Source organism: Microcaecilia unicolor, chromosome 1 (genome assembly GCF_901765095.1).
Source record: "Microcaecilia unicolor chromosome 1, aMicUni1.1, whole genome shotgun sequence".
Lineage (NCBI taxonomy): Eukaryota > Metazoa > Chordata > Amphibia > Gymnophiona > Siphonopidae > Microcaecilia > Microcaecilia unicolor.
Genome location: NC_044031.1, coordinates 444,378,648 through 444,391,626, shown reverse-complemented (window position 1 = coordinate 444,391,626; position 12,979 = coordinate 444,378,648). Strand labels below are relative to the sequence as shown.

Below are 12,979 nucleotides of genomic sequence, written 5' to 3'. Positions count from 1 at the left end.
TCCCTGCAAGTCTCCGGTCAAAGCTGTGGCAGTGCAGCAGACCTTGGACAACCTGATCCGCCTGGGTGCGGTCGTTCCGGTGCCAGAAAATCAGATTGGCAAGGGACGTTACTCCATTTACTTTGTGGTACCAAAGAAAGGAGGTTCTGTCCGGCCTATCCTCGACCTCAAAGGGGTCAATCGGGCCTTGAAAGTGCGGCACTTTCGCATGGAGACTCTCCGCTCTGTTATAGCGGCAGTGAAGGCAGGAGAGTTCTTGGCTTCCTTGGACATCAAGGAAGCGTACCTGCATATTCCCATCTGGCCTCCTCATCAACGCTTTCTGCGTTTTGCAGTCCTGGGACGACACTTCCAGTTCAGAGCCCTCCCTTTCGGGTTGGCTACTGCTCCGCGGACCTTTTCCAAAGTAATGGTGGTCATCGCGGCCTTCCTGCGAAAGGAAGGAGTACAAGTCCATCCTTATCTGGACGACTGGTTGATCCGAGCCCCCTCTTATGCAGAGTGCGGCAGAGCTGTGGACCGGGTAGTTGCTCTTTTGAGCTCCCTGGGATGGATCATCAACTGGGAGAAGAGCCAGCTGCGCCCGACTCAGTCCCTGGAGTATCTGGGAGTTCGATTCGACACCCAAGTGGGCAGAGTGTTCCTGCCAGACAATTGGATTGTCAAACTTCAGGCTCAGGTGGACCAGTTCCTAGTAGCCTCTCCTCTTCGGGCTTGGGACTATGTGCAGCTGTTGGGCTCTATGACGGCCACGATGGAAGTAGTGCCCTGGGCCAGGGCTCATATGAGACCACTACAACACTCTCTGCTGCAGCGCTGGACTCCGATGTCGGAGGATTATGCTGTGCGCCTTCCCTTGGTCCCAGCAGTGCGCAAGGCGCTGAGCTGGTGGATGCAGACAGACAAGTTGTCTGCGGGAATGCCTCTGGTGACCCCGGAGTGGATTGTCGTCACGACGGACGCCTCTTTGTCGGGCTGGGGAGCCCACTGCTTGGGAAGGACAGCGCAGGGGCTCTGGTCTCCTGCAGAGGCAAAGTGGTCTATCAACCTCCTGGAACTCAGAGCCATTCGGTTGGCGCTTTTGGAGTTCATCCCGGTACTGGCGTTGAAGCCAGTACGGGTCCTGTCGGACAATGCCACGGCTGTGGCCTATGTCAACCGCCAGGGAGGTACCAAGAGCGCCCCTCTAGCCAAGGAGGCCATGAATCTATGCCAGTGGGCGGAAGCGAACCTGGAACAGCTGTCAGCGGCCCACATTGCCGGAGTCATGAATGTCAAGGCGGACTTTCTCAGTCGCCATACCTTGGAGCCCGGAGAGTGGCAGCTATCTGCTCAGGCGTTCTTGGACATCACGAAGCGCTGGGGCCAGCCGAGCCTAGATCTGATGGCGTCGTCGGCCAATTGCCAAGTGCCGCGCTTTTTCAGCAGAGGACGGGACCCTCGATCCCTGGGAGTAGATGCTCTTCTCCAACAGTGGCCGACACAAGAGCTTCTTTATGTGTTCCCGCCCTGGCCCATGTTGGGCAGGGTGCTAGACCGGGTGGCAAAGCATCCGGGCCGGATAATCCTGGTGGGTCCGGATTGGCCCAGACGTCCCTGGTATGCGGACTTGATCAGGCTCTCAGTCGACGATCCTCTGCGGCTGCCAGTGGAGCAGGGCCTGTTACAGCAGGGTCCCGTGGTGATGGAGGATCCCTCCCCCTTTGGTCTTACGGCCTGGCTATTGAGCGGCAGCGTCTGAGAAAGAAGGGCTTCTCAGACAAGGTCATCGCCACTATGCTGAGAGCGAGGAAGCGCTCTACTTCTACTGCTTACGCCAGGGTTTGGCGTATCTTTGCAGTGTGGTGTGAAGCAGGCTCACTTTCTCCCTTCACTGCTCCAATTTCTTCAGTGTTGGCGTTCCTGCAAGAAGGTCTGGAGAAAGGCCTGTCGCTCAGTTCCCTTAAAGTCCAGGTAGCGGCTCTGACTTGCTTCAGGGGCCGCCTGAAGGGTGTTTCCCTGGCTTCGCAGCCAGATGTGGTGCGCTTTCTCAAGGGAGTTAATCACCTGCGCCCTCCTCTGCACTCAGTGGTGCCTGTGTGGAATCTCAACCTGGTGCTAAGAGCATTGCAGAAGCCGCCTTTTGAACCCTTGTCGAGGGCATCTCTGAAAGACCTGACGTTGAAAGCAGTCTTTTTGGTGGCTATCACTTCAGCCAGAAGAGTTTCCGAGCTCCAGGCACTCTCATGTCGAGAGCCTTTTCTGCAGTTCACTGAGGCAGGAGTGACTATTCGCACAGTGCCTTCCTTCCTGCCCAAGATTGTTTCTCGCTTCCATGTGAATCAGCAGCTCTGTCTCCCTTCCTTTCGTAGGGAGGACTACCCAGAGGAATACTCTGCTCTCAAATATCTGGATGTGAGACGTGTCATCATCAGATACTTGGAAGTGACCAATGATTTCCGGAAATCGGATCATCTGTTTGTCCTGTTTGCAGGTCCGCGTAAGGGTCTGCAGGCTGCTAAGCCTACAGTGGCAAGATGGGTCAAGGAAGCCATTGCAGCGGCTTATGTGGCCGCGGGGAAGGTGCCGCCTATCCAGCTGAAGGCTCACTCCACTAGAGCTCAGGCGGCCTCTATGGCAGAGGCCGGGTCCGTCTCCTTGGAAGAGATTTGCAAGGCGGCAACTTGGGCTTCGGCCCATACATTCTCCAGGCATTACCGCTTGACTGTGGCTGCTCGGGCGGAGGCCCGGTTTGGAGCTTCAGTGTTGCGGTCAGGGATTTCAATGTCCCGCCCTGGGTGAGTACTGCTTCAGTACATCCCACCAGTCTATGGATTGATCAGCATGATGATATGGAAGGTAAAATTATGTATCATACCTGATAATTTTCTTTCCATTAATCATAGCTGATCAATCCATAGTCCCTCCCAGATATCTGTATTGGTTATATTCTGGTTGCATTTCAGGTTCAAGTTTAGTCTTCAGTTCCTGTTCAGGAGGACTTCGTGTTCAAGTTTTCAATGGATTCTTCAAGAGTTGAGACGAATTTGTGTTACAGTGAGCTGCTGCATTCCTCTCCCCTCCGTTTTACGGGGCTGGATTGAGACTTAAATTCTGCCGGCGCTCCCTCCCGCTTCGTGCGGCAGTAGGGCAGCTTTGTACCCCTCCCGCTTCGGCGGTGTTAGGGTCAGTCAGCTCCTCCCGCGGTTGCGGTTGCAGGATAAGCCAGATCCCCCCGCATCGGCGGGGGTGGTGTCCCTTCCCCGCTCCGCGGGGATGAGCTGGACGGATTCCCCTCCCCCACTTGTGTGGGGATGAGCTGGGTTAATTCCCCTCCCCCGTTTCGGCGGTGGTGAGCTGGGCAGAGTGTCCCTTTGTGGGTGTAATTCTCTAAGTGCTGAGTCCTGCGGATGGAGCTTGGATATCGACATACTGAGGAGTTTCCGGCAGCACATGACCACATATAGGGAGGCAAAAGGATTGCTCTCTATCTCCACCTGCTGGTAGATGGACACAACCCACCAGTCTATGGATTGATCAGCTATGATTAATGGAAAGAAAATTATCAGGTATGATACATAATTTTACCTTCTCATGACTCTGATTCCATAATGAGCATGAAACTGCAAGAATGGTAAGTGAATATATATAATGTTGTAAATCATTATGGAAATGCTGGTAACCATGCAGTCATGTTAATCAGGCTGCAAAAATAGAATTAATAGATTACACTGTAGAGAAGGGGGGACCCAGGCCCATAATCCACTCTAACTGTAACACTTGTGGTAGAAAGTGTGAGCCCTCCAAAACCCACCAAAAAAACTACTGTTCCCACATATAGGTGACACTTGCAGGCATAAGGACTATTGTAGGTAGTGTATAGTTGGGTACAGTAAGTTTTTGGAGGGTTCACCATACAATGTAAGGGGGTAAGGATGAGATAGGTACCCGGGACCTTTTATGTGAAGTCCACTATAGTGCCACCTAGGGTGCCCCACTCTGGGATGTCTGTGTGGCCAGTCCACTTAGAATACTGGCTCCTCCTATATCCTAATGACTTGATTTTGTGCATTTTTCATTTGGACATTTTTTTCCGAAAATGGTCTAAAAAGATAATGTCTGGCAAATGGACATTTAAATTGTAGGTTTAAAAATGGCCATGTTCACTACTGGATTTTTGGATATTTTCCGTAAAACATCCAAAGTTTGATTTAGACATTATATCGAAAATGCCCCTCCACACCTAGTCTCTCTTTTAAAAATAAGATATACCAGGAGATGCAGTGATAGAATTAGTCATTTTCTTTTCTGTATCATAAAACTAGACCAGTGGTGTATCAAGTGGGGGCGGTCTGCCCCGGGTGCACGCCACTGGGGGGTGCCGCGGCGCGTGCCTGTCGGCTCCAAGTTCGCTAACTTCGCTCGTTCGCTGAAGCTCCCTCTGCCCCGGAACAGGTTACTGCCCCGGGGAGGGGGGGGGGGAGGTGTCATTTCGCAGGGGGGGGAGCGCATCGGCGATCCGCCCCGGGTGCCATCCAGGCTAGGAACGCCACTGAACTAGACAAAAGCATTGCTGGTCTAACTTTAGAAATTAGCTTCTCAAATGACTCCAGCATTTTGGGATAATTTTAGAAAGCATGGAAAATGCCTATTATAGAATTGTAAAGTATATGCTTGTATACAGGTATATGGGCTGTCTCTTCCAATAATACTACTCTCTTCTCTACTCTGGATACTCTCGCTTCTCCCATTCCCCATTTTGTAAGGCATACCAACCCCAGCCTTGGCTGATCTCTAGAATTCGCTACCTATATTCCTGTGCCCGCTCTGCCGAATACCTTTGGCTGAAATCCCGTGCCCATGCTGACCTCCTTCCAGTCTGCTCTTTCACTTGCCAAATACGACTACTACATCCAGTTGACAAATTCTCTTGGCTCAAACCCTCAACGTCTCTTTGCCACACTGAACTCTCTCCTCAAAGTGCCTTCACCACCAATTCTCCCTTCACTTTCTCCCCAGACTCTAGCTGAGTACTTTCATGATAAGATTTACAAGTCACCTCCACCTCTCCTTTCCTTAGTCCATTCTCTCAACCCTCCTTCAACCCATACCTCCTTTTCTGAAATCACTGAAGAAAAAACTACCTGTTCCTCTGATCCTATTCCCATCCATCTAGTTAGCACTATCTCTCTTACTGTTATCCCTTTTATCTGTCATATCCTCAATCTTCACTTTCCACTGCAACTGTTCCTGATTCCTTCAAACATGCCGGTCACACCAGTGCTCAAAATACCTTCATTGGACCTTACCTGTCCTTCCAACTATCACCCCATCTCTCTCCTCCCTTTCCTATCCAAGATACTTGAACGTGCTGTTCACCGCCATTGTCTTGACTTTCTTTCATCTCAAGCTATTCTTGATCCACTTCAATCTGGCTTTCACCTGCTTCATTCAACTGAAACAGCACTTGCCAAAGTCTTCAATGACCTGTTCCTGACCAGATCCAAAGGTCTCTATTCTATCCTCATCCTTCTGCTGCTTTTCACACTGTTGATCACTGCCTACTCCTTGCTACGCTGCCCTCATTTGGATGTCAGGGCTCTGTGCTTTCCTGGTTTTCTTATCTCTTCCATCATACTTTTAGTGTATACTCTGGTGGATCCTCCTCCACTTGTATCCTACTATCAATTGATGTACCTCAGGGTTCTGTCCTGGGACCCCTTCTTTTCTCCATCTATACTTCTTCCCTTGGTACTTTGGTTTTATCCCATGGTTTCAGTATCACCTTTATGCTGATGACTCCCAGATCTACCTCTCCACACCAGAAATTTCAGCAGGAATCCAGGCCAAAGTATCAGCCTGCCTGTCTGACATTGCTGCCTGGATGTCTCTCTGCCATCTGAAACTAAACATGACCAAGACTGAACTTATGATCTTTCCCCCAAAACCAACCTTTCCTCTTCCCCCATTCTCTATCTCTGTGGATAACACTCTCATCCTTCCTGTCTCATCAGCTCGTATCCTTGAGGTTGTCTTAGACTCCTCTCTCTCCTTCTCTGCTCATATTCAGCAGATCGTTAAAACCTGTCGTTTCTTTCTCTATAATGTCACCAAAATTCATTCTTTCCTTTCTGAGCACACTACCAGAACCATTATCCACACTCTTATCACCTCTTGCTTAGACTATTGCAACTTGCTTCTCACAGGTCTCCCACTAAGCCATCTCTCTGCCCTTCAATCTGTTCAAAATTCTGCTGCACGACTTATATTCCATCAGCGTCGCTATGCTCATATTAGCCCTCTCGTCAAGTCACTTCATTGGCTCCCTATCTGTTTCCTCATACAGTTCAAACTCCTCTTATTGATTTACACGTGCATTCATCCTGCAGGTCCTCAGTATCTCTCTCTACACTCCTCCCCGGGAATTCCATTCACTGGGTAAATCTCTGTTATCTGCACCCTTCTCCTCCACTGCTAACTCCAGACTCCGTTCCTTTTATCTTGCTGCACCGTATGCCTGGAATAGACTTCCTGAGCTGGTATGTGAAGCTCCATCTCTGGCCATCTTCAAATCTAGGCTAAAAGCCCATCTTTTTGATGCTGCTTTTAACTCCTAACCCATACTCACTTGTTTATTGCCCATGTTTTATCATTCCCACCTTAGTAATTCCCTTGTCCCTTATTTGTCCTGTTTGTCGAGCAGGGACTGTCTCTTTGTGTCCAGTGTACAGCGCTGCAAGAATGATAAGTAATAGTAGTACTACATGGATAGCAATGAACACAAATGCTCGTAGTCTATGTAAAAAGGTTCAAGATTTGCAAGGCATGATGTTTGAAGAAGACTTTAATATTGTTGCTATTATAGAGATATGGCTCAATGATTCTCATGAACAGGATGCAACCATACCAGGCTATAATCTTTTTAGGAAGGATAGGGAGTGCCAAAGAGGTGGAGGAGTGTCACTGTATGTGAAAAATATCAGAGCAGCTGAAATGCAATGGACCTGGGGGAAGGTAGAAGCTATTTGGATCATTCTGGAAAGAGAAGATGGAACCTGTACCCTCACGATTGTTATCTACAGACCTCTGGCACAAATGGAGAAGCTGGACAAGGATCTGATTGAAGATATGCAAAAGCTTGGAATGAAAGGAGAGGTGCTATTGCTGGGAGATCTCAACTTACCTGATATGGATACAGTCCTGTTGGCAGAATCAGAAAGAAGCAGAGAGATTGTAGATGCCTATGAAAGTGCTTTGCTCAGACAAATGGTGACCGAACACATGAGGAAAGGGTTGATGCTGGACCTAGTGCTCACAAATGGAGGAAGTGTTTCCAATGTCCAGGTAGGTACCCACCTAGTCAATAGTGATCATATCATGATATGGTTTGATATAAGAGCGAAGAGGAGTGCAGACGCACAAAACTCAGTGTACTGGAATTCAGGCATGCTGACTGTGGTAAAATGGGGGAATGCCTAAAGGATTTGCTGACAGCAGGGGTAGGTATTGGAGAAGGGGAAGTGCAGTGTTCTAAGATGAAAACTGCTATAAATATGGCAGCAGATCTATATACAAGGAAAGTAAACCAAACGAGAAACAGGAAGCCTTTATGGTTCTCCAAAGAAGTGGCTGAAAAAATAAGGGCAAAAAGAAGCTGCATTCAAGATATACAGAAGAATGCAACAAGAAGATCATGAAAAAGATTACCAGATTAATCTCATAGAAGCTAGTGCAGACAGAAGAAAAAAATGGCTGAAGATTTAAAGAGAAGTGACAAGACCTTTTTCAGATAGGGATGAAATTGGTAGACTGAAAGATGCTGAGTATAGCTATGTGGAAAGTGATGAGAATAAAGCAAATGTGCTAAACAAACACTTCTCTTCGATGTTCATGAAGAAAATCCTTGAGAGGGACCACAGCTGGCTGCCGAAGGTATATGTGGGAATGGAGTGGATATTGCTCCATTCATGGGAAAAAAGCGTTTATAAACAACTTGAAAATCTGAAATTGGGCAAAGCTATGGGGCCGGATGGAATACATCCCAGGATAATGAGGGAGCTCAGAGAAATCCTGGCGGGCCTGTTAAGGATTTATTTAATAGATCTTTAGAAATGGGAGGGGTTCCACAGGATTGGATTTGGCAAAAAGCAGATGTCCGTTTTTTTTTATTTTTATTTATTTGTGCAATTTTAACATTTCACAAGCTTTAATCTTGTTACAAGATACATAAGTGCATGGTATATACAAACACATATCATCTCTAACTAAGAGACTAAGGAAATTAACATTAACTCACTTTGTATCTTCCTTAGACCACAATAATGGGGGTAGGAGAAAAGAAAATTCAGGGTAATTAAATAGGGAATGGTATTGAAGGAAAGGCTTAATGACCTTTAATAACCACCTATTTTACTTCTACTGTACTGAGCAGCAGATGTCCCTTTTCACAAAAGTGAGGACAGGGAAGAAGTGGGGAAACTACAGGCCAGTAAGCCTCACATCAGTGGTAGGAAAAATAATGGAGTCGGTGTTGAAGGAAAAGATAGTTAACTTTCTGGAATCCAACAGGTTGCAGGATCTGAGGCAACATGGCTTTACCAAAGGAAAATCCTGCAAATGAATCTGATTGTTTTCTTTGACTGGGTGACAAAAGAACTGGATGAAGGACATGCACAAGATATAATCTAGTTGGATTTTAGCAAAGCCTTTGACAAGGTTCCTTACAGAAGACTCATAAATAACCCGAGAGGGCTGAACTTAGGACCCAAAGTATTGAACTGGATTGGAAACTGGTTGACCGACAGCAGCATAAGATGGTGGTGGTAAATGGAATCCACTTGGAGGAAAGGAAGGCGAGTAGTGTAGTGCCTCAGGGGTCAGTACTGGGGCTGATTCTGTTTAATATATTTGTGGGAGACATTGCTGAAGGGTTAAAAGGAAATGTTTGCCTTTTTGCGGATGACACGAAGATAGCCAATAGAGGCAGCTCCTTGTGACTTTGGGCAAGTCACTTAACCCTCCATTGCCCCATGAAAGCCGCATTGAGCCTGCCATGAGTGGGAAAGCGCGGGGTACAAATGTAACAAAAAAAAACCATGAGAAGCAATCTCTAAAAATTAGAAGAATGGTCAAAGGCCTGGCAGTTAAAATTTAATTACTACACAACAGGAAAACAAAAAATACACTATGAGGGGCATAATCGAAAGGGATGCCCAAGTTTTGTTGAGGATGTCCTCGCAAAAAGTCCTGATGGAGGGGGCGGGGAAAACCGTATTATCTAAACAAGATGGACGTCCATGTTTCGTTTCGATAATATGGTCGGGGATGCCCAAATCTTGAAATTTTAGTCGTACTTAGAGATGGTCGTCCTTAGACTCCTATGCCATTCCCTCCCCTTCCCTCCCCTCTGTCTCCAGCGATTGTGGCCTCTAAATGATGTGCACCGATTCTCCTGTGTACTCCCCTCCCTTTGCCTCCCATGCCATCCATATCCTGCAATTCGCCTGTGTGCAAATGTGTGTGTGTGTGTGAGAGAGAGAGAGAGAGAGTGTGTGAGAGACAAAGAGTGAGTGTGAGAGAATGTAAGTGAGTGTGTGTGAGAGAGAGTGAGTGTGTGAGAGAGAGTGTGTGTGAGAGAGAGAATGTGTGTATATGTGAGAGAGAGTGTGTGTGTGTGTGTGTGTGTGAGAGAGAATGTGTGTGTGTGTGAGAGAGAGAGAGAGAGAATGTGTGTGAGAGAGAGAGAATGTGTGTGTGTGCGAGAGAGAGAGAATGTGTGTGTGTGTGTGTGAGAGAGAGAATGTGTGTGTGTGAGAGAGAGAGAGACAATGTGTGTGTGAGAGAGAGAGAGAATATGTGTGTGTGTGTGTGTGTGTGTGAGAGAGAGAGAGAGAATGTGTGTGTGTGTATGTGTCAGAGAGAGAGAGAATGTGTGTGTGTGTATGTGTCAGAGCGAGAGAGAGTGTGACAGAGATTGTGTAAGAGATAGAGAGAGAATGTTTGCGAGAGTGTGTGTGAGAGATAGAGTGTGTTATTGAGAAAGAGAGAGCGTGTGTGTGAGAGAGAGACTTTGCTTGAGTGTATGAGAGACAGACAGACTCTGTATGTGTGTGTGTGTGTGTCTGTGTGAGAGAGAGTGTGTGACAGTGATTGCACTGTCTGTGTGTTTTGTATCCTTTTCTTTTTTAGATATTATCCTGTTATAACATATATATATATATATATATATATATATATATATATATATATATAGCTGTGTCATCTGCTGGGTACCTCACGGTTCCGTGTCTGCCTAACGTCAGCTCAGCTTGCCTCCAGCTTTCCCTTCCCTCTCACTGTTCCGCCCTCTGACGTCATAACGTCTTTTTGCGAGTGCAGGACAGTGACAGGGAATGTAGCGTTGTAGGCTGCTGTCCTTTGCCTCTCAGTCTCGTGCCATTGCTTACTGCTTTCGCCCGCTTCCCGCCACCCTGCTGCCTAAATTGTACCTCGGGGTTCCATCGCTGTCTGCCTGTCTGTTTTTGTAACATCCCCTAACGTCAGTTCAGCTTGCCTCCAGCGTTCCCTTCCCTCTCACCGTTCTGCCCTCTGACGTCATTACGTTTTGATGCGAGGGCGTGGCAGTGAGGGGGGAACAGAAAGCTGGAGGCTGGCGGGCATCATTTGATGTTATGAACCCAGGCAGCCAGAGAGCGATGGAACGTTGGAGGTGCAAATTATTATATAGGATATGGTTTAATTATATTTTTTCATATTTTCCTGTGATATTTTGGGATAGTTAAAATTTAATGCCAAGAAATGCAGAGTGATGCACTTGGGGTGCAGAAATCCAAAGGAGATGTGCCTGATATGAGGAGAGAGATTGACGAGCACATCTCAGGAGAGGGACCTTGGGGTGATGGTATCTGAGGACTTTCAAGGTGATGAAACAATGCGACAAAGCAGAGGCCATTGCCAGAAGGATGCAAGGCTACATAGAGCAGGGTATAACCAGCAGAAGAAAGGAAGTATTGTATTCAGTTTTGCTAAGGACTTAAAAAGACTTGAAGTGGTTCAGAGAAAAGCGACCAAAATGGTATGGGGTTTGTATCACAAGACATATGAGGAGAGACTTGAAGACCTGAACATAGGTATACCCTGGAGGAAAGGAGAGACAGAGGTGATATGATACAGACATTCAAATATTTGAAAGGTAGTAATTTACAAACAAACCTTTTCCAGAAGTAAGGAAGGAAGGTAGTAGAACTAGAGGACATGACTTCAGGTTGCAGGAAGGCCGACTCAGGAATAGTATCAGGAAGTACTTTTTCACGGAGAGGGTGGTAGATACCTGGAATGCCCTCCTGTAAGAGGTGGTGAAAATGAAAACAGTAATGGAATTCAAAAATACATGGGATAAACATAAGGGATTCATGTATAAGAAGGTATGGAACCAAACAAGCTTAGCAATGATTGGGAAGCGAAGCCAGTGCTGGCAGACTTGTATGGTCTGTAAACTGATTGTGGCTGGAGAGATGCAGCTTAAGTAACTGGAAAACAAGGCCAGTGCTGGGCAGACTTCTACGGTCTGTGCCCTGAAAATGGCAAGGACAAATCAAGATCAAGTATACATCATACCTTATACTATGAGTTTATTTATTTATTTAACACATTTATATCCCACATTTTCCACTTAGATGCAGGCTCAATGTGGCATCTTGTTGGGCAGACTGAATGGACCACAGGTCTTTATCTGCCATGCCAAATCAAGATCAAGTATACATCATACCTTATACTATGTTTATCTTGTTGGGCAGACTGGATGGACCACAGGTCTTTATCTGCTGTCATCTACTATGTTATTTTGGACAGTTCTCGGAGCCTAATTTATAAAGACACAGACACATTTATTTATTTATTTATTTATTTGGATTTTGCTCACACCTTTTTTAGTAGTAGCTCAAGGTAAGTTACATTCAGGTACACTGGATATTTCTCTGTCCCAGGAGGGCTCACAATCTTACCTGAGGCAATGGAGGGTTAAGTGATTTAAACCGGCCACCTCTGGATTGCAAGACCGGTACTCTAACCACTGGGCCACTCCTCCACATTGCTTTTATAAAATAAGCACTAATTAGGTACATTTTTTGAATGTTTTATAGGCAGTCTATGCCAGTGCTGGGTTTAAGCTCCTTATCCCATTTTGAATATGAAATGGTATTCATGTTTTCTTGGGGTAATGAGAACTTAAACCAATTTATGAATGAGATCAAAAATAACTGATGTATTTTTCCTTGAATACTGGGATCCTTTTAATAACCTTAGATAAATTTAAGCCCTCAATATACATAAGAAGTGAGTTTAAATAGTGATTAGGCTGTTCTTTTTATGAAAGAACAAAATAAGTAAAATATTTGTACTTCTATTTTCCAACAGAGCAATTTCCTGCAGAACTTTTTGTCTTTGCCTTTGCCAAAAGGAGGAAACAAAAGCCCCAGTGGATTGGCTAACCTTTGGCTAAAGCTGTTGCTGAATATTTCTTTCGGGGATGATGGTCAACAAATGATTATGAAGCTGAATGGCATTGTGGACCTCCTCATAGAGATCAGCAAGTGCAAACACAAGAGCAATTCCTCTCTGGCTCTTCTTATTCTCCACAACATCTGTTTTAATCCTGTTAATAAACCCAAGATACTGGCTCATGGTAAGTGTTCAAGTTTAAAGAAGATTACTAAAAGTATTATTCTGGCTACATGAAACACTGATGAATACATATGAATCTGCACATCAATTTAGATTGAAAAGATAACATTTAGCTTGCCTCTGAGATCACAAGGAACCATTCTGTCTGGGATAAATTATATATGACTAGTAAAACATGCCCATTTCTTGCGGCAATGAAACGGGTGCTAGCACGGTTTCCGTCCGGACCTCCCCCCCCCCCCCCCCCGTACTCACCCCATCGGCTTTCGTCCGCCATTGTTACAGACCTCGGCACGCCACCGTGAATCTGCTGACATTG

The 12,979-nt window shown here is 46.3% G+C and overlaps 1 protein-coding gene across 1 annotated transcript in view; it reads left to right on the top strand.

Annotated features, from left to right (window-relative positions):
* The window catches only part of RTTN (rotatin), a 478,682-nt gene that overhangs the window by 424,616 nt on the left and 41,087 nt on the right, over positions 1-12,979 (top strand). The window contains exon 46 of the mRNA XM_030212687.1: positions 12,394-12,661. Within this exon, the coding sequence (XP_030068547.1) occupies positions 12,394-12,661 (268 nt within the window). The remainder of the gene's footprint in view (positions 1-12,393; positions 12,662-12,979) is intronic.